At 40.7% G+C, this 22561-nt stretch overlaps 1 protein-coding gene across 9 annotated transcripts in view; it reads right to left on the bottom strand.

Moving 5' to 3' along the window:
- UTRN (utrophin) overlaps positions 1 to 22561 on the bottom strand; it is a 587274-nt gene that overhangs the window by 395407 nt on the left and 169306 nt on the right. For all 9 annotated transcript variants that reach the window (XM_073337527.2, XM_073337525.2, XM_073337526.2 and 6 more), the window contains 4 exons: positions 21632 to 21870; positions 21201 to 21381; positions 10214 to 10359; positions 7731 to 7943 (listed from right to left, as the gene is read on the bottom strand). In XM_073337527.2, the coding sequence (XP_073193628.2) occupies positions 7731 to 7943; positions 10214 to 10359; positions 21201 to 21381; positions 21632 to 21870 (779 nt within the window). The remainder of the gene's footprint in view (positions 1 to 7730; positions 7944 to 10213; positions 10360 to 21200; positions 21382 to 21631; positions 21871 to 22561) is intronic.

Here is a 22561-nt window from a genome sequence, read left to right as displayed (position 1 = left end):
CCCTATAAGAAGCATGTGCAATATTTCTTTGCAGTAGGTTAAAGAAAAATGAAAGCAAGAGTATACGTATGCAAACAAGAGAACCAAATATTACAATATGGTGGAAGTATGATAATCTAGAAAAGAATTTGAGGAGGGAAGAGAGACGAAAAAGATACTTAGCATTCCTTTTAAAACAACTACAATGCACAGACAATCCAGGAAGTTTTTGGAGTGTGTTGGGGACAACTTCCTGGTACAAATGCTGGAGGAATCAACTAGGGGCCGTTCTCCTCTTGACCTGCTGCTTACAAACACAGAAGAATTGGTAGGGGAAGTAAAAGTGGGTGGCAACCTGGGCAGCAGTGACCATGAGATGGTTGAGTTCAGGATTCTGACAAAAGGAAGAAAGGAGAGTAGCAAAATACGGACCCTGGACTTCAGAAAAGCAGACTTTGACTCCCTTAGGGAACTGATGGGCAGGATCCCCTGGGAGGCTAATATGGGGGGACAAGGAGTCCAGGAGAGCTGGCTGTATTTTAAAGAAGCCTTATTGAGGATGCAGGAACAAACCATCCTGACGTGCAGAAAGAATAGCAAATAGGGCAGGAGACCCAGCTTGTCTTAACAGTGAAATCTCTGGTGAGCTTAAATTCAAAAAGGAAGCTTACAAGAAGTGGAAATTTGGACAGCTGACAAGGGAGGAGTATAAAAATATTGCTAGAGCATGCAGGGGGTGTAATCAGGAAGACCAAGACACAACTGGAGTTGCAGCTAGCAAGGGATGTGAAGGGTAACAAGAAGGGTTTCTACAAGTATGTTAGCAACAAGATGATGATCAGGGAAATTGTGGGACCCTGATTGAATGGGGAAGGCAACATAGTGACAGATGATGTGGAAAAAGCTGAAGTACTCAATGCTTTTCTCCCCCCCTCAGTTTTAACAGACAAGGTCAGCTTGCAGACTGCTGCACTGGGCAACACAGTATGGGGAGGAAGTGAGAAGTCCTCAGAGGTGAAAGAACAGGTTAAGGAAATCTGGACATGCACAAGTCCATGGGTCCAGAGTGGGAGGGGACCCAATGCATTCAAGGGTGCTGAGGGAGTTGGCTGAGATGGTTGCAGAGCCATTGGCCATTATATTTGAAAATTCATGGCGATTGGGGGAGGTCCCGGAAGTTGGAAAAAGGCAAATACAGTGCCCATATTTTAAAAAGGGAAGAAAGAGAACCCAGGGAACTACAGACCAGTCAGCTCACTTCAGTCCCCAGCAAAATCATGAAGCAGGTCTTCAATGAATCCATTTTGAAGCACTTTGAGGAGAAGAAGGTGATCAGGAACAGTCAACATGGATTCACCAAGGGCAAGTCCTGCCTGACTAACCTGATTGCCTTCTATGATCAGATAACTGGCTCTCTGGATATGGGGAAAGCAGTAGATGTGATATATCTTGACTTTAGCAAAGCTTTTGATACGGTTTCCCACAGTATTCTTGCCAGCAAGTTAAAGTAGTATGGATTGGATGAATGGACGATAAAGTGGATAGAAAACTGGCTAGACTCTTGGGCTCAACTGGTAGTGATCAACGGCTTGATGTCTAGTTGGCAGCTGGTATCAAGTGGAGTGCCCCAGGGGTCAGTCCTGGGGCCAGTTTTGTTCAACATCTTTATTAATGATCTGGATGATGGGATGGATTGCACCCTCAGCAAGTTCACAGATTACACTAAAATGGGGGGAGAGGTAGATATGCTGGAGGGTAGGAATAGGGTCCAGAGTGACCTAGACAAATTGGAGGATTGGGCCAAAAGAAATCTGATGAGGTTCAACAAGGACACGTGCAGAGTCCTGCACTTAGGATGGAAGACTCCCATGCACTGTTACAGGCTGGGAACTAACTGGCTAAGCAGCAGTTCTGTAGAAAAGGACCTGGGGATTACAGTGGACGAGAAACTGAATATGAGTCAGCAGCGTGCCCTGGTTGCCAAGGCCAACAGCATATTGGGCTGTATTAGTAGGAGCATTGCCAGCAGACTGAGGGAATTGATAATTTCCCTCTATTCAGCACTGGTGAGGCCACACCTGGAGTACTGCATCCAGTTTTGGTCCCCCAACTACAGAAGGGATGTGGACAAATTGGAGAGAGTCCAGCGGAGAACAACTAAAACGATTAGGGGGCTGGAGCATATGACTTACAGGGAGAGGCTGAGGGAACTGGGGTTATCTAGTCTGCAAAAGAAAAGAGTGAGGGGGGATTTGATAGCAGCCTTCAACTACCTGAAGGGAGGTTCCAAAGAGGATGGGGCTAGGCTGTTCTCAGTGGTGGCAGACAACAGAACAAACAGCAGTGGTCTCAAGTTGCAGTGCAGGAGATCTAGGCTGGACATTAGGAAACACTATTTCACTAGGAGGGTGGTGAAGCACTGGAATGGGTTACCTAGGAAGGTGGTGGTATCTCCATCCTTAGAGGTTTTTAAGGCCCAGCTTGAGAAAGCCTTGACTGGAATGATTTAGTTGGGGTTGGTCCTGCTTTGAGGAGGGGATTGGACTAGATGACCTCCTGAGGTCTCTTCCAACCCTGATCTTCTAGGATTCTATGACAAAGACATATAATACAACGTATATTAAAACTCAGGGCCAGATCATACCACTTATGTTCTCATGTGGGGGTGGTCCTCTTAATGCACAGATATGAACCATTCTGCACAAAATGGGAGCGCTCACACTTATTTGGCACCGCCCCCACCCCTGCCGAGGGCCTCTCAGCTGTCCACTTTCCATGTGGAGAAAAGGAGGGGAGACGGTGATGGCCAGGGGGGCGTATATCATAAGACCCTTAGGAGCCCCTTCAGAACTCTACCTAAAAAATAGGACAAACTTCTCTGTATTCTCTCTCCCAGGTCAGTCCCTGCAAGGAGGAACCCAGGGACAGCTGCAACCACAGAGCAGGAGAGATCCCTGCAATTCTCTTCCATTACTAGCTGTGCTACCTGAGAGAGATAAGAGGCCAGAGCCAGTGCAGGAGGCTGAAGAGACGTGTCAGCTTTAGGGGCAGGCTTTGTCGCCTTCATGACAGGGAGGCAAACCCTGCCATCCATGGACAAGATGCTGAGGAGGAATCCTTCTGGATATTTCTACACAACAGTCCCTCCCACAGCTATCAATCCAGCGGATGTGCGAGTGTGATGGTCTCTTTAGAGTGGGATCATTTGCCAAATAGTATTTTCTACAATATTTTCCACTGAAATTTGTAAAGCTGCGCACCATTTAACAAAGCTGAATAAAATTACTGTTTCCTCTCTTATTTCCCAAAGTGAAATCTAAACACACATTTTAGTCCATGTGCCACTGATGACCCACAGAATTCGCTTCCCACAATTAAGGGGAAATTCCATGGTCCCTTGTAGCATAGTCCAGTGAACAGGACAGGCTCTGCCACTGACCTGCTGTACGACCTTTGATAAGTCACTTCACTCTCTGGGTTGCCTATATGTAAAATGGGGATAATGATATTTGTCAGGTGTAGATCTCAGAACTAAGTGTTCATATTGCTGCAAAATGTAAATTTAAAAGCATGAGAAAATTGATTAAAAACAAAACAATAATCATATAAATGCAAACTATCTTCATCAGGATCTCACTTGCTTCAACTCACTCCCATGTCTCTTGCCTACCCACTCATCTATCTGCTTTACTAAGTCTGGGTATAGAATATCTATGCAAATACAACTAGTTTACAGATTAGATCCTCCCTCCCCTGGCACTGCAAACTTCACTCTGATCTGCCCAGTCCTAACCATGAAGTTTTTGTTTCAATCTTCATGTTTAAACTATGATGGTTTTTAAACTACAGCATCCCGGGATATCACCGCCAATGTATGCGCTAACAAAGCTCTTCAAAGGAACTCGGAAGCTACAAATATGCAGCTTTATGTAGGTTTGTTCGTTTATTGATAGCTTTACAAAACATTCAGGAAATGCTGGCAAAAACTATCAGAAAAAAGTTTCAGTGTATTAAAAAACACCCACATTTAAGCCATTTGAAGAACCTCTCCTCAGGCACCACCACTGCACATTTCAGAATACTCCAGTACGGTCTCCTTCTGCAGTTTTCTTAAGCTTTTCCCCTCTGTTAAAACTATGTACTGGTACCTAGTTCCCCGCTGGGGAAAAAATTCTGTTCTTAGATCTGCACAGCAGAACTCAACTTCAGCATTCTGTTCTCCCTATGTCTCCAGAACTCCTATTGACATCAGTAGAACATCAGCAGCCTTGACATCAGTGGGTGACCCAAACACACAGGGAGGGCAGTACACTAACATTGAGTACTACTATGAAGATCAGAAAGGAGAGTTTTTCCCTCAGCTTGTAGCTGCATCACATCACGGAGATAATTCTGATACAATAACGGAGTACGCTACCTTGTTCTCTCATGCTCATGTGTATGCAAAAGGGAGCATTTTCAGGGCCCAATCCTGCACAGGATAAGCATGTTTAAGTGGGTGAACATGGGGATTATTCAAATGACTGCAGTAAATGTTGAATTTGATGTGCAACTAGTTACAAGAAAGATATTGCAATTACAAGAAATTAGAGGGAGTTCTGAAAAGAACTGCAAAACTGAATGAGGAGCTGAGGCAATACTTAAAAAGTTAAGTATCTATAGTTAAGTGAGAACTAAGAGGGAACCATTGTAAGTCTAGTAGTAATTTGAACGATGTGAACATATGGAAGAAGAGGAGTTATTTAGCATGAAGGGCAATACTAGGAAGAATGGGGTGAGATTAAGAAAGGGAAATTGTAGGCTTAACATCAAGATAAACCTCTTAAAAGTGAGATGCATGCAGAATAATCACCAAAGGTTTTGGCTGAAATTCCATCACTTGGCAGGTTTAAAACTAGACTGGGGAAAATCCTGGTAAATTTACAACAGGGAATAACCCTGGCCAGCCAGAGAGAATAAGTAGATGACTTAAATGGTCATTTCCAGCTCTAGACTATAAAACAGAGATGCTCACCTTAGGCCTTCTCCAACTCACTGAAATCAATGAAAAGGATTGCCATTGACTTCAACAGAAGTAAAATCAGGCTGCCCCCTGAGCTCAGACCTTCCCTACTTTTTAAGATCCCTCAGATTGGTGCCATGAAAGTAGCAAAAAAGTGAGAGTTTTGATGAAACAGAGTGAGCATATCTTGGCAGAAATGGATCTCCACCTGATCCTGGGCTGCATAAATAATTAAGCAGCAACTATTTTTTAAACAAACCAGGTATTTCTGATAAAGTAGACAGACCGCTCGTACTCCTCTCAGTATTACAGGCAACAGGACTTCCCAGTAATAAACAGAAAGCAGCAGATAGCTTCCTTCTGAGAACTCCCTTCACCTCCCTCTAATTTCAGACTGCTTTGTGGATTCTATTTACAAGTTTATTAAATAGGGGCATATTTCAGTGATTGTTATACCAATACTCAGAGAGCTTGCCCAGCCAGTTACTCAGGGGTAAACTGGAAGCCAGCTCCAGATCTAGGATGAATAATTAGTAAATAACCTAGCAAAATACTCACATGAGCATGTGAGTGTATACTCTGTCCCTACGAAGGAGTGAGGCTAGGATTTAGCACCACAAGTATGTTTTTCCAAGCTTATGGTAGCAAATCCCAACCATTTTTTCATTTATCAACCTTAATCAGCTTATCCAGCTTTGACTAAAACTCTGCAAGCCAGGCCTATGTTACTTAGCCATACCATTAACAGTCTCAACTTAGGCAAATGTAGGTCTCCACTGACAAGTTCTTAGTATCAGGGTTGGCCACCACCCAAGCACCCCCTCGTGCCCAGAGGTGCCTCTGCAGTAATCTGCTCCTGTAGACTTCTTCACATGGGTCCCCAAAATCAAGACAGTCCAAAAGAAATTAAAACATTCCTAGCCTGGGGTCCATTTTATTCAGTCCTCAGAAATACACAGGCCCTCGAGGCCCCAACCCCCATTCAGCATCTCTCCCCACTTCATTAGAGGGTTAACAACCCCTTTTTCCCAGAGCTGGGCACAGTTCAATGTCTCTGCAACAGTCAAATCTTTCTCGTTGCTGCAAGCTAACTCCTCTGACTTGTATTTCCTGAGCATTCCCCAGCTAGCTACAGCCACCTGCTGCCTTTTACAGGGAATTTCCTGATCCCGCTAAGGCGAAGCTCATCCTGTAATCAGCGCTGACTTAGCCTGAGGCTCAGCAGCCCATAGGGCAAACCACCCTGTTACATCCTTGTCTGGATTAAAATTTCTCCAAGTAAAGTGTACATTCTACCCCCCACTCCCACCCCAAAAGTAGTGGGATCAGAAGAGGAAAAAAGCACTCTCTCCTTTCTCTGAATCTTATGCTATATTATAAAACATATATTCTTCAAATGGAAGAGAATATAGAGATTATTCAAAGATGTTTAATGCATATTAAAACATCTCCAAATAAGGCAGATTCTTGAAGTGGAAATATAAAATTCAGACAGCAGTTCAATTTGAGAGCTCAGCATCTCCTTTGTCAGCAATTTCTAGCTGCAAAACGGTGGTAAAGGAAACTTTATATTCAGAATCTGGAACTACCATAAATGGACTAATTAGGGATAGATGAGTAGATCTCCCAGACACACATTTTTTACTTTCTAGATTTTGAAATAAAGTAAGAAGAGGAAGCCCAGATCTGAAATGTATTCAAAATGTCTGCTTACACACTACACTAATCACATTAGACACACCAATGACTCCTTATTAACGGACAGGCTGGTTTTTAATCTGCTCTGATTGGCACACACTCTCCACTTCATAATTACAAATGATGGTTAGTACTATATTTTTTGAGCTACATTTTGAAAGCAAGTTATGATGCACTCAATTTTCATGTTTTTGCTTCCCCATAGAGATAGTACAGATTAATAAACTGAGAATGGGAAGGCGACCCAGAAGTTAATTTAAATCCATTTTACACAATGAATCTGTGACACAGAGCAAGTAATCCCTCCCATTCTAAAGTGAGGCTATTTCTTTTCCTTCCTCAGAGAACTGTTGCCGAGGACTGCTTGAAAAGCGTTTTAAAAAATGATGAAGTACCATACACTGTAAATGCTAATTATTCTTACTAACCATTACCCACCTTCCTGAGATTTCAAAGACTAATTTTTAGAACTGGAAAACCGTTCCTGTATATCACCCTCCTTTTCCCCTTACTCTTTGAAGGCTCTGTGCCAATCCAATACTACACTTAATACAAACTCAACTTCAAGGGACTCAGATTCAGCAGCAGAAATGGGACTCTTACTTTTCAGACACAGAAAAGCAAAACATTTAAAGCTGTATTCTGTAAGGTGCTGAACATCCCTGAGAGGCGCTGAATGCTCTCAGCTTCCACTGACATCAATGAGAGCTGAGGGCACTCAGCACCTAGCAGGAGTAAACTCTTAATGATAAACTTGACCCTTGCCATTCCAGAAACAGAGTAAAAAGGAGGATTTTTTTTTAAATAAAAATTCTCAGATGATCAAAAAGTAAATCAGAGGTTTTAAAATTGAGAGACTCATGACAACACTACACTATGAATACTTCAGCATTCCCTGTGATAAGATTTTTATATTGTACTTAAATCTGTGGCCAATACATATTTAATGTTGAAGTCAAACATCAGCTGGATTCATACTTGCATAGGGAGAAGGAAAAGGACTTTTACTGGGTATGTAAACAGATATAAACCCAAATATTTTTCACTTTACCTCAAATATTCTCAGTTTAGAGACAATTTCCTCTAGTAGGTGAACATCATTAGAAAACTTGACCTTTAACTTGTCCCATTGCTCCTGTACATGCTTGAACTCTTGCTTGTAGATCTTTGCTATATCAGAGGAAGCATGTTTTTCCAAAGCTTTTGTTTCTGCAGCAAGTTTATCTACGGTGGGTTTCTGGCCTTCTATTGTTTCACAAACAGTCTGCAGGGAGAAAACAGAAAAAGAATGTACATATGAGTAGTACTTTTAGGGTTACCATATTTCAAGTTCCCAAATAGAGGACACTGCCAGAAGGGGAGAGTTGTGGTGGGAGAGGGATACAGCAGCCGTCACTCTCTGGCCACCCAGCTCTGAAGGCAGCGCCATTGCCAGCAGCAGAAGTAACGATGGCAGTACCAAATCATCGACATTTGTTCATATTTCAAAAATCGGCCCAGACCGAGACTGGAAAACCAAAAAAGATGTCCTGTCCAGGAAAACCCAGACATATGGTAACCCTAAATACTGTGATATACCCAGTATGTGCACACATGCAAATAGTCTACATTAAGGAATTTGAGTCAAAAGAGGCAGAAAATGGAGCTAAGACACTCCCTTCAGCCTCAGTGTCCCATTGATATTGCATGTTATCACATAAATCAAAATATGTTACAGGAAGCACTATGGAAGCAATGGCTACCTTGGCTTTTGGTGCTGCTATACCAGTTATAATATAAGATTATAGTAATAACTATAGGTGTCATGATTTTTAAAGTTCTAAAGAGCCACAGGATAGGCCAAATACCTAATTTTCAAATATTAACTACAAAGAAAACCCTCACATCCTTTGAGACAAATTTAAAATAAGAACCGAGATCACCACAGTTTTACTTAAATCAGGCATTTCTGTTAGTGTTCTGAAGTTTGGTTTTTTAAAAGAATCCCACAAAAATGCTAATATTTGCACCCATTGCTGACTTGTGATGATCTCTAATTACACGTACTGTAATGGAGAAGTTTTCTCCTCTATGAACATTTTAACATTTTCAAATTCACCATGTAATTAGTGAGAAAAGACACACAGGAAACTTATTTTGTGCTTCCTCTTATGACTGGCACTTGCTTATCAGTCTGTACAAACTGCAAAGTGTCCATCTGATAAGTCTGTTTTCAGGCTAAAGTTTCTGGAAAGAAGATGCACTTTCTGTAAAGGGGTATAATGATATACCTGAGTGGTATAATGATGACTAACGCAATCCCAACGTAAGCTCTATGCCACAGGCACTTATGGCTCTTTGTTAGTGGTGAGTGAAGAGAGCAGACAGACTCAGGTTCCTCCTACTCAACATCATCTGAGATCTTTGCTGCCCTCCACTATAACTCTCATGTCTCTCTTTCTTATACTATCATACATCTGCACAGTATCTCTCTTCAGGTCCATTAGTCACAGAGGTGGAGTGGGATTCTTAAACAGAAGTCCAGTCAGACAGACCCCAGAGACTAAAAAAATGGCATGTTCATGATTTCCAACAGCTCATGTACTAAAGGCTTCTGCCAACTTTAAATTACACAGCAGCAGTATCAAAAGAGCAAGCTATAGAATTCCTGCCATATTGTAATCAGCTGTCTATAAAGTAAAGCACTGATAGCCTCACTTACTGGGGATTTTAACACCCCCAAATACCCACCCACAAAAAAAAACCCAAAAAAAGAAAAAAATTAACCAGTGATTAGTCTTCAGCAGAGTTCCTCCAGCTTCATCTCCTACACTAATGCATAGAAAAAAGTTTCTCCATGCACAGCGTAGTTACAAAAAGGGGTGAGGAGGGGAGAACAGTTAATTTAGGGGGATTTTTTTTAAACAGTTTAACTATTTGGAGAGAGAGAGAGAGACACACACACAGACACGAAGTGGGAGGTTCGTATATTTATATAGCAGGTTTTGACAAAGATATCTACTTACTTTATAAAAAGAACAGGAGTACTTGTGGCACCTTAGAGGCTAACAAATTTATAACAAAAAATAATTGGTTAGTCTCCAAGGTGCCACAAGTCCTCCTGTTCTTTTTGCGGATAAAGACTAACACAGTTGCTACTCTGAAACCTTTACTTACTTTATATACATGCAATAATAGTAAGTGAAGTCTCACTTCTCTCGAGCTACAGATGTTTTAAAGCAATGGTCTCCACGGTTCCAAAGGGCCAGTACTCTTTGCTTCTGAAAGGCAGGTCTTTCAATAGCTCACAGCTATACTTCTTCACAGTTTAGGATAAAAAAAGATAGATTCCTTACCCAACTGAAATTCCAAGGTGATGGGAAAAAGTTTAAATTATCCCAATTCATTTGGCTAGAGAACACCTCTAGTCACAGTTAAGCTGGCTAAAGCACTGGGATGTAGGATGGGAAAAAGCAGCTGCATTAATGCTTCTTTGGGGTAAGTAAATTATCAAGACCACCAAATTTCTAGATGCAAAAGTGAAAATAAACGTACCTTTGTCTGCTGCAAAGCTCTCTCAGCCTTACTTGGGTCACCCGCGGCACTCATGATGGACGGTACTTTACTCTCCAATTCATTCAATATATCTTTCAGCCTCTCCAAAGTGTCCAAGTAATCCTGGCTAGGCTGGCATTCCAGCTCTGTTTTTGATAAAAAGGTTGCTATTTTTAAAAGAGGGAGGAAATGGGCACAGAATGTTTTTATTTCTAAAAGGAATTAAGCTATATTTCATATATTTGAATGAATGCTAGAACACAAACTCCTGCAGTCAAAATACTGATTATCATGCTAGCAATTCAGGCCAAAATATGCAAAGTGCTAGGACTTCATGGAAAATTTTTTGGTGGGGGTGGTGGTAGTTTATCTGTAGGTGTAGTTGTTGGTGTTTTTACATAATGAAGTATCAGAGGGGTAGCCGTGTTAGCCTATATCCACAAAAACGAGGAGTCTGGTGGCACCTTAAAGACGAACAGATTTATTTGGGCATAAGCTTTCGTAGGTAAAAAACCCCACTTCTTCAGATACATGGAGACATAATGAAAAGAATTTACAAAATGAAGTATCAGTAAGGAGGAGGAGGACTCTTTCTTGTTGCGGTTTTTAATTCTAGGGAGTCTTTAATCCTAGTTTTAAAAGTGATTTAGGCACTTAGGAGCCTGAGTCTCATTGAAAGCCAAAAGGACTTAGACACTTAAGACCATTTTTGAACATGGAACTTAGCTCTGAAAATTTTAACCTACGTCTAATATTCCTGAAGTAATAACAGGGAGTGAATCCATTCTGGCAATACATCAAATAATATTTGGAAACACTGAGGAGCAGCCTAAAACTAGGGACCTATGAATCAGCAAGTTAGTATGTGTTGTGAACTGTTTGCACATCTTTATTTATTTTTAGGCTTGGCAGAATTCTTTTTTATATAATTTTGATGGATAATATTTTTTTCAATTTTTATTTATTTGAATTTTCATTTGTAGGAAATCAGGGAGCAGAGAATAGGGGCATCAGACAATTATTTAAAGTACAGTAGATGTTGGGATTCAAAAAGTTAAAGTTTTATAATGATCAAAACAAACAAAGTATAGTCTTAAGTCAAACTCTGATAAGCTCCCAAAGTAACATTTTTCTTACTTTGCCTATCTTGAAATTTCAGTCATCAAGGAAATATTTTTTCCATCAGATTGTGTGTGTGAGGTGAAATCAATGTTTATTAACCTTTATCAATAAAAATCTAATCCTTGCAAGCCTATTTATTTTTAATTAGGTTTCCTGCTTCTGACTTCTTTGGAATCTCAAAGGATTTGTTAGTCTAAGGTGCCACAAGTATTCCTTTTCTTTTTGCGAATACAGACTAACACGGCTGCTACTCCGAAATTTGGCATATTAGTTTGTGTGTTTCAGAAACTACCAACACAATATTTAATTTAAAATCAGCACTGAACACGATTATGGCTATCAAAATAGTACCGCAGTATGTGTACTCTCTGGCCTCGGATACATATGCAACATTCTTCACTGCCACCACCAAAAATTAATCAAAAGGCTCACTTTCAACAATGGGTTGTTAAAACTATCAGTGCTACTTCATACCATTTCTAATTGAATAATAAGTGAACACTTCTGGAGACAATTAGACCTATCCAGCAGCACCATTTCTCAAAGGAAGCCATATCAGTTTTAAAAGGAAAGCTTTCATGATATAGCAAGTAGGAGCACAGTGTTTAATCAGTGAAACCTGCTGATAAGGAACTGACAGTGAAATTGCAACCCTATTTGAAATAAAATTCAAGTTGCAATTCTCAACACAACATTCCTATGGAGCTGTACAAGCTTATAAACTCTGCAGATTCCAAGCACCAGTACTTCTCACCATTGTAGGAACTTATAAATGCTGAAGGTTCCTTCTATTTGCAAGCAATTCAAATTATGTTAAACCACAAAAAACACAGTATACTGCACTATATGCAGTTTCCACTACATAAGAAAGTTTTTTTTAACAAACAATAGGTTCTTTTATAAAAGTTCGGAGAGTACCTTGGGGGCAAATACCATGCGCCCCAATCTGCAGACAAACTACACTTTCAAAGACTATAATCTACACTGAATATATTATCTGACCCCTTTAATTAGGATGTGTTTCCTAGGTAATAAATGGTTAAAATATATGGTCATTCATAAACAAACAAGCTTACTTCAAATGATTTTCTAGATATTAAAAAATCTCAAGCATATTCCAGTCACATCTTGCAATGATCTACTGCAATGTATGTTACCAATATATCTGTTTATATGCACGTGCACTAAATGATAATAATTACAAAATAATTCATCACAATGAGCATGATAAAACCCCATAATTTAAGCATAATACGTGGGAAACTTTTCTGACAATGTGAGTTAAAGAGTTCGTTCCTTACGGGATGCATTAAATAGCTGCCCTAATAGCATAGCATTTTAATCTATTTTTATTGCACTGGAAAGACAGCTTTTCTCCTCCCCCAACTGGAGCCAGCATAAAACACTTCATCCAACCTCTTTGAAGTATAAAACAAAAGACTATGGGGTGAGGAATCTACTTATAGATCAGTGCACTTGATATTGGGCTGTAAAATATTAAAAGCCACATATTTGTGCACTACATTTAAAATCCCTCAGAAGCCAGTATGCATGACTTGAATGTTAATAGTGAAGCTTTAATGATACAGAGAGGCAAGGAGAATGTTCCTGAGAAGCAGGTCAAACTCCTAAAAGCTTCAAAGATGGAATTCATCTTCAGACAAGTATTTCCAAAAAGAATTATGTATGCTCGACAAAGCTGAAAGAGAAAACAAATTTCTTATGCACATTTCAATTTCATAGAGCTCTCTATCTTCCATTCTTCAGTGGCATGTGGTTGGCTAATTTACCCTGCACTAAAGTATTATTTATTTCTATAATGCCACAGGCGTACCTAGTTCTTTATCCTGTATCATATACTTCAAATATGTTTTGCTAATTAATTTAATTTAATTTCAGGAATGCAGCATCCTTGCATAATCACTTTTCCCATTAGGGAAGAACATATTTAGCAAGGTGCATGGAGGAGGTAATCTGGCACTCCAATTTTCTGTTACATTCTATGGGCCTCATCCAAAACCCACCGATGTCAATGAAAAGACTCCTGAGGAATTCAGTAGGCTCTGAATCAGGCCCCATACAAATAACTATTTAAATTTAATCATCAGTACATAGGAAAGCAATTCTTTAATCTAATCATGAACTGTCCTGCTTGCGCCTTCCTACCAAGTGACAGTAAGTAGCTGTTTCATGGGGTTCTGAGCTCCCATTTTAGACATGGTAATAATAGTGGAAGCCCACCATTTTAATTTGCTAAAGTAATTACACACCTTTCAGGATTTTTAAAAGTTGTTCTTTTATGTATGAGTTTTAGTTAGCTACACTGAGGAAAAACATATTTTGAATTAATGTTTGAGGGCCTCATCTAAAACCCACTGAAGGCAACGCAAGCGTTTCCACTAACATGAGTGGACTTTGAATCAGGCCCCTGCCCAGAAATGCCGAAGCTAAGGCTTTGCATGTACACCTTACACTTTAGTCTATGCAGTTACATATTATACTCCTGGGGGAATTCTGCACCAGAAATTCTGCAAATTTTATTTATCAAAAACAACACTATATAATCACACCAGTTTCAAATATTTTGCTAATTTATTTCAAAATACCTGTGAGCAAGTATGTAACAATATTGACACACAAAAAATATCCCTTAGGAGGCAAGAGTTAAAGAAACCTCTAGAACAACTCAGTTCCTGTTTCTTTGCCCCCTCCCCTACAGAGCCCAGCTGGGGGTCCAGACATATCATCCCCTCCCCACAGAGCCCAGTTATGGGGCCCCACCAGCCCAGAAACTCACACCCCTCACCCCCCCAGAGGCCAGCTGTGGTCCCCACCCCACCCATGGCCCCCCCTAGCCCAGACACTCACAGCCCCTACCGCCCCAGAGGCCAGCTGCGGTGCCCATCCAGACCAGACACTCACACCCTCCTCTCCCCCACAGCCCACTTGCAGAGCCCCCCTGGCTCAGATACTCACACCCCTTACTCTCCTAGAGCCCAGGGATCCAGAGGGAGAAACATCCTGACGCTGGGTCCCAAGCTTGCAAAGAGTTTCCTACACACTTCCTTCTTCCCTCAGGGCATGCTGGGAACTTCCCCGAGTCTTGTCTATTTGTGAGCGAGGCTCTGCTGGGTCCAGCAGCCCCTTGGGGCAGCCAACATCTCTGCAGCCCATTTCTGAGGTGGGGGGGAGGGGGAAATTCTGCACACACAACATTTATTTCTGCAAAATTCTGCATTGTGCAGTGGCACATAATTCCTCCCCCTCCCCCCCGGAGTAATATTATTTATTTTGAAGAGCCCCTGCCTTATTTCATGTCAGAGTGATTGGTGAATGAGACTAGAGGCCCCTTACTACATTCAGTGAGGATGATGTGCACTGCATGAGGTTTATAACTTTGTACAGTAAAGCATTTAGCAGTCAAAAAATTCTGAAGTTAAGGACGTCTGTGGAATCTTAACTCTTTGCTACCACTTTTGCTGTATTATGTTATAGTCTTGAATGAAATGGTCACATCCCGTTTTTCTCCATAGGATCACTGCCTTGTTCAACTCACAAAATGGACTGTGCGCAGAGAATGAGGTAAATGTTCAGTATTTTTCAATGTAGCCAAAACTGATAGCACTGAAGGTCTATGATCCAACAGACTATGAAATATCAAACAGCACATAAATCACACTACATTTAAATATAGTTCAGGCATAGATACTGAAACAAAGTTCACATAACTTAGGATTTATTTCATGCAGAAGAATGCTACTTTTTTGTAAATAAAGGTACATATATGCCCATGTTATCATTTACTAAGTTTAAAATTGGCTAAAAATTAAGAATATATTAGAAATTTTAATAGTTTTGCTTAATGAAAAAGTAGTTGGACATCTTTAGTTTACAAGCATATATGGTAATACAGATATAGGTCAGTCTGGCAGGAGCCCATCCAAAAGCTCTGCATCAGAGGAAATGCTACAAGTATATGAAAGATCTTAATAAAAGACCTAAAATGAGATTCCCGAACAGATCATTACCATATATGTGTTTGTGCGTTTACCATTTATATATTTGGCTGCAGTTAATTACAAAAATAGCTCCATCAAGAGGTTATGGTAGTACATGAAGTTACTAATTGACTCCATGAAAGAGGTAGATATTACCACATCCGAGGTAGAAGCTAAACTTGAACAGCTTAATGGGACTAAAACAGGGGGCCCAGATAATCTTCATCCAAGAATATTAAAGGAACTGGCACATGAAATTGCAAGCCCATTAGCAAAAATTTTTAATGAATCTGTGAACTCAGGGGTTGTACTGTATGACTAGAGAATTGTTAACATAGTTCCTATTTTTAAGGAAGGAAAAAAAGTGATCCGGGTAACTACAGGCCTCTTAGTTTGACATCTGTAGTATGCAAGATCTTGGGAAAAAATTTTGAAGGAGAAAGTAGTTAAGGACATTGAGGTCAATGGTAATTGGGACAAAATACAACACTGTTTTACAAAAGGTAGATCATGTCAATACAACCTGATCTTCTTTGAGAAAGTAACAGATTTTTTAGACAAAGGAAACTGAGCGGATCTAATTTACCTCGATTTCAGTGAGGCATTTGATACAGTTCCACATGGAGAATTATTAGCTAAACTGGAAAAGATGGGGATCAATATGAAATTGAAAGGTGGATAAGGAACTGGTTAAAGGGAAGACTACAACGGGTCACACTGAAAGGTGAACTGTCAGGCTGGAAGGAGGCTACTAATGGAGTTCCTCAGAGATCGGTTTTGGGACCAATCTTATTTAATCTTTTTATTACTGACCTTGGCACAAAAAGCCAGAGTGTGCTAATAAAGTTTACGGATGACACAAAGCTGGGAGGTATTGCCAATTCAGAGAAGGACCTACAGGAAGATCTGGATGACCTTATAAACTGGAGTAATAGGATGAAATTTAATAGTGAAAAGTGCAAGGTCATGCATTTAGGGATTAACAAGAATTTTTGTTATAAACTGGGGACACATCACTTGGAAGTAAGAGGAGGAGAAGGACCTCAGAGTATTGGTTGATCACAGCCAATGTGAGCCGCCAACGTGATATGGCCATGAAAAAAGCTAATGCAGTCTTGGGATGTATCAGGAGAGGTATTTCCAGTAGAGATAAGAAGGTGTTAGTACCATTATACAAGGCACTGGTGAGACCTCATCTGGAATAGTGTGTGCAGTTCTGGTCTCCCATGTTTAAGAAAGATTAATTCAAACTGGAACAGGTACAGAGAATGGCTACTAGGATGATCTGAGGAATAGAAAACCTGTCTTATGAAAGGAGACTCAAAGAGCTTGTCTTGTTTAGCCTAACCTAAAGAAGCCTGAGGGGAGATATGATAGCTCTCTCTAAGTATATCAGAGGGATAAATACCATGGAGGGAGACTAATTATTTAAGGTCAGTACCAATGTGAACACAAGAACAAATAGATATAAACTGGCCATCAGGAAGTTTAGACTTGAAATTAGACGAAGGTTTCTAACCATCAGAGGAGTGAAGTTCTGCAACAGCCTTCCAAGGGAAGTAGTGGGGGCAAAAGACATATCTGGCTTCAAGACTAAGCTTGATAAGTTTATGGAAGGGATGATATGATGGGATAGCCTAATTCTGGCAATTAATTGATCTTTGACTACTAGCTGTAGATATGCCCAACGGCCTGTGATGGGATGTTAGATGGGGTGGGATCTGAGTTACTACAGAGAATTCTTTCCTGGGTGTCTGGCTGGTGAGTCTTGCCCACATGCTCAGGGTTTAGCTGATCGCCATACTTGGGGTCGGGAAGGAATTTTCCTCCAGAGCAGATTGGCAGAGGCCCTGGGGGTTTTTCACCTTCCTCTGCAGCGTGGGGCACGGGTCACTTGCTGGAGGATTCTCTGCACCTTGAAGACTTTAAACCATGATTTGAGGACTGCAATAGCTCAGACATAGATTAGACGTTTGTTACAGGAGTGGGTGGGTGAGATTCTGTGGCCTGCATTGTGCAGGAGGTCAGACTAGACGATCATAATGCTCCCTTCTGACCTTAAAGTCTATGATTCTATGAAATATATTTCACTGAAACCTTGCATATATTCAATAGTTTACTGTCTGACTGCAACATGTGGAGTACCTTCAAATCCCCTTCACTTCACAGTAGCAGCTGAGGGCACTCACAGCCTTGCAGGATAAAGCCCATAGCCAGATAAGATCCCCCCCTACATCTGTGACCTAAACAATAACTGTTACTATCACCTATTTTTTCTGCTTGACAGAACCAGTTACTGAGATTCAGAAGATGAACTCAATAGCATAGAGGCTACCTGTGGTACCCAGAGCTACTTCCATTACAGTGGTTGAACAGGTGAACTAAAAGGCCAGTTCAGCCCTACATAGAAGCCAATATTCAAGCACTGACCCATGCACCCACACAAAAAAAAGGGGGTGTGTGATTTCACATCATCTTGCTACACACTACACCTCAATTTAAGTAGTCATGAAGAATGTAAAAAAGATATTTGGATTTTGTGAGATTTAGCTGGTCAGATGAATCCTCTAGAACAGTGGTTCTCAAACTGGGGTCACCCGGATGGCGTTAGACTTGCTCAGGCCCAGGGTCAAAGCCCAAGCCTGGGCCCCATCGCCCAGGGCTAAAGCCTTCAACCCAAGGCTGTCAGCCCTGGCTGATGGGACTTCAGGTTTGCCCCCACCCACAGCCGGGCTCAGGCTTTGGTTTAGTCCACCTCCCACCCTTCCCCCACCAGGGAGAGCAGGGCTTGGCCAGGCTCAGGCTTCGGTCCCCTCTTCTGGGGTCATGTAGTAATTTTTGTTGTCAGAAGGGGGTTGCAGTGCAATGAAGTTTGAGAACCCCTGCTCTAGAAGCTCTCTAGAAAGTCACAACTAATGAGACTTTCTGTAATACCACATCTCTCATGGATCATATACAACACAGCAGCAGATAGGACTGAAACCTGCATTGTTGCCTATTTTACAAGTTTCCCCATCTCCTTTTTTTGTCAAATAATTATTCTTTTCCTCAAAATTAATTTTAATCTTGTTCCCTTACCAGTCATTCCTCCAGAGTTCCCTCATATCTGCTATACAGCAGTGTTTCTCAACCTTTTGGTTACCATGGACAGGGTTGTTGCCTTCCTAAATTGTGTCAGGGAGACCTGTCCACAGACCAGTCGCTGAGAAACACTGGTATACCGGAACTGAGAAACTCTTTCTTTTGCTTAACGTTTCTTCTGTGTAATTTCAACCAAATTTGCAGACACCACCAAAATCAGAGGTAAACAACATATAGAACTGCAAAGTAACCAGCAAAAGGTGAGAGCAGTCAAGTCTGCAGGCAACAAGAAGAGGAGACTTGATGTTAAAAAAAGCTGTACACCCAGGAAGAAATAAATAAATAGCAGCCACGAGATGAGAAGATGTACCTAACCAGTTGCACCACTATATTATTTTCACCTTGTCTGTATCTCCTTAATACAATCCTGATATTAATTTTTTAACATATAAAGCCATATAGTTGCTGCAGGAAATGTGGGAGATCAGATTGGGAATTCAAAATGGGAGGTTCCTCAAGAGTTATTTCAAGTGTGATTCTATTCTGAAACCGGTCCCCTCCAGTTCTATGAGATAGGTATATCTCCATATTATAAATAGGACACAGCAGATCAGTTATTTGTGTCTATTTAGAAGCCTATAAGCTCAGCAACTAGATCAGTTTTCACTACTTTTTACTCCAATTGGCACCAGAGAACCAACACAGCTTCTTATGCACCAAGAGAAATGCTTGTTAATTTTCCATCAGTTACACCCACATGGAGGGCAGTGAGCACAGATAACACTGCAGGCCTAATTGCTAGAGATATGTAAACAGCTATCTTAACTTTCATGGGGCACTGGAGGAAAACTACAGAGAGGAGCCAGCCAGAGACTGCAGCTGGAAGGGGCAGAAGTAGCCAAAGCGGGGACCACCTCTGGACAATCAGAACTTTTTACAGTTTTAACAGGACTTTCTATTTCCTGTGCTGATTGGCTGTTCACTCTAATCACCCCCTTCCCTCACAGCCTCTTCCCCTTCAGCTTCACTCCAAACCTGCTCCTCTTACCCTCTTGTCCTACCCCCTTTACCCCCTTCCCTTTCTATTTAATTTATCCTCTTCCGAACAAAATCCACCCACAAAAAAAAGTGGAACTAATGTGTTGTTTGCTGTGATCACAAGGTTGTCTTTGTTTGTTACGACCCTATGTTTGTCTCATCTATTTGGCTTATAAGTAAGGCTACAATTTTGTCAGACATTTTTAGTAAAAGTCAGGGACAGGTAATGGGCAATTAACAAAAATTCATGGAAGCTGTGACCTGTCCCTGACTTTTACTAAAAATATCCATGACAAAATGGGGAGAGAAGAGAGTCTAGCACCCTGCCCTGCTATGGATTCCCCTCCCGCTACACAGCACTGCCAGCAGGCATACCCCGCAGCTCCTGGCCACCAGCAGCTGCGGGGTGAAGTCGCAGAGGTCTGTGGAAGTCACTGATTCATAGCCACCAAATCATAGCCTTACTTATAAGCTCTTCAGAGCAGGGTCCAACTACTACCGTGTGTTTGTTTGGTGCATAGCACAATGGGGCTTCCACAGTAGGTTGGGTCTTAGTCATAACTAACTTCATAAACATGATTAATAATAGATCATAGGCTAGCAGAGCTAGCAATAGGACATGTTTTTTAAACTTGTAAATTGAACACATTTGATAAGGAAATCAGAGACACAAACATGGAACCTTACTATTATTATATGTATTATTAATTATTTTGATTGCTGTAGTGCCAAAGGGCAGCAATCCGGGCTCCATTATAGCCACCCGAGAATCATGTGAGATGGTTCCTGTCCCAGAGAGTTGACAATCTAAGTCTAAGACAAGACAAAACAGGTAGATACAAAAAACCGACAAACTACGGAAGTACAAGGCAATATGGAGACAGATAACTTTACAGGGGCACTTTACAGACTTTTAGAAGAGAAATGTATTTTAGACATAGTTCTCAAACTTTTTCCTATTTTGTAGATTGTGGCCTAACCAACCAGCCAACAATCAGAAGAGAACTAAGTTTCTCAGCAGCACAGCAATTTATCCCATAATTTTAGCATATACAATTCATAAAAGCATAAACGTTTCCTTTCTTAGACTATAATTGGCTGGTGCTGGGTCTGGTCCTACAATGTGTATGTCAAAAATTCCCACTGTAGTCAACAGGAATAGTGGCAGAGTGAAGGATTATAGAACCAGACTGATAAATGTATCACTTTTTTAATTTATTATACATAGTTCCAACAGTGTACTAGACATCTTCATAAGGGGTGAACTGTCCTTGACAAGAATAGTTGCAAGCGGTTTCTTTAACTGTTATATTTATAATAGTGCACGGTATAATTAGGTTTCAAGAGCAATAATCTGTCCTTATATTACCTTTCAGAAATTCTAATCATTCTTTCAGCACTTTCTATCATTTTCTGAAACTCTCTCTGGATATCACGGACTTATAATGTAACCTACTCTAAGAACTAATGATCTGTGGATAAAAGAGGAAAATGGAAAAGCTACTTCTACATTTCTACACAGATACAAATTCTACATGGCACTTGCAGTGCGACTACATGATGTATATAGTATGTCAATGAAGACCTAAGACAATCATACACATTATACAGTGCAGCACCACTTCTTTGCAGGCTCGGAGAACATCAGACTATGCACCAAAAGAGTATGTATCAAAATCTGATTTTTAAGAGGGACAGAATCAAAAGAGGCATCAATGTGATTTAAATAGAAGAAACGGAATATTTACCTTTATTCAGCTGCTGATGCCATTCTTCCAATTTCTGTCTGACAGATCTGAAGCGATCAGTAAAACTGCTCAAGCTGTCTTGGATGAAATTTGGAGCAGCAGGTTGGGATGTGAGCACCTTAGAGGTAGCAGTCTGATGTTCAATTTGAGGGCACAGACTTAACAGATGAGTGAGCTCCCGCTGTGAAAAAATTAAAAAACACAAAAACAAAACAAGACATACATTTAAACCATTTGTATAAATAGTTGTGCTATGATTATTCAACAGATTTAGGATAACCTTTTCAAATGCATCTAAGTCCCATTAATTTTAAGTAAGACTTGAGTGCTTTTGAGCTGATTAGTTTAGCCTGTGTCAGAGTAAGGGTGATCTGGGGTATTCCGTTCTTCTATAAGTTTGATATCAAAGTAAACAAAGTTGCCAACCTTACCTGACATGACTCTTTCAGGGCTGTTAAAGATGGTTGTTGCAATGATGAAGTGACATTTTTTAGCCACACCTCCTTCTCATTTATAATCTTCTCAAGTTCACCCATTTCCCTAAAGTATGTGTTTATTTCATCCTGGTATTGTATCTTTCTTGCCAGTTCCTCCAGGTGCCTGATCATCTCTTTCCACTCTGTCAATATCTGTTCCAGGGCACTTTTCACATCCTCAGTAAAAAGTTCCTCTGAGTCAATGAAGGAAATAAACCATTGTGGTTAGAGAAACTGCAACACATCTTGATTTACAAGTATCTAATCATTACATTCTTCAGATATATTAATGCAAATATATATGTTTCATCTATAATCACACAGGTGGTGGTTTTTTTTGTTTTTGTTTTTTTTTTACTTCCAAGTCAGCCTTCCTTGAAACTATGTCAAATAGTGGTAACAAGCATTTTGGCTTTTAATTTCATGCTTATAAGCAAGACTTAGGGTATGTCTACACAGGGATAAAAAAACCCTGTGACTGGAGTAAGTCAGCTGATTCAGGCTCAGAGTCCAAAAATCACTGTGTAGATGTTCGGGCTTGGGCTCCAGCCCAAGCTTCAGGATCCTCCGCACTCACAGGGTCCCCCAAATGTCTACACAGTAATTTTTAGCCCTGCAACCTGAGCCCCACAAGCCCAAGTCAGTTGACCCAGGCTAGCCACAGCTCTGAGTGCCACTCACTCCCTCTGACAAACAAATTCACAGTTTACAGTGATGAGCTGCCACCCGTTTTTTATTTTAAATATTGAATTGTAGTTTGCAAGTTAACATTTAAACATCTTAAATCATTAAATAAAATTAACTTCATTAAACAATGGGCTTTTTAATGAAGTTTTCCCTGCAGCTCTCTAGAGTCACTGTTGAAAAAGGCAAGCAGCAAACTAG

The sequence above is a fragment of the Lepidochelys kempii genome, chromosome 3 (genome assembly GCF_965140285.1).
Source record: "Lepidochelys kempii isolate rLepKem1 chromosome 3, rLepKem1.hap1, whole genome shotgun sequence".
NCBI classification, from domain to species: domain Eukaryota; kingdom Metazoa; phylum Chordata; order Testudines; family Cheloniidae; genus Lepidochelys; species Lepidochelys kempii.
Note: the sequence above shows the minus strand (reverse complement) of the source record. Positions and strands in the feature narration are given on the sequence as shown.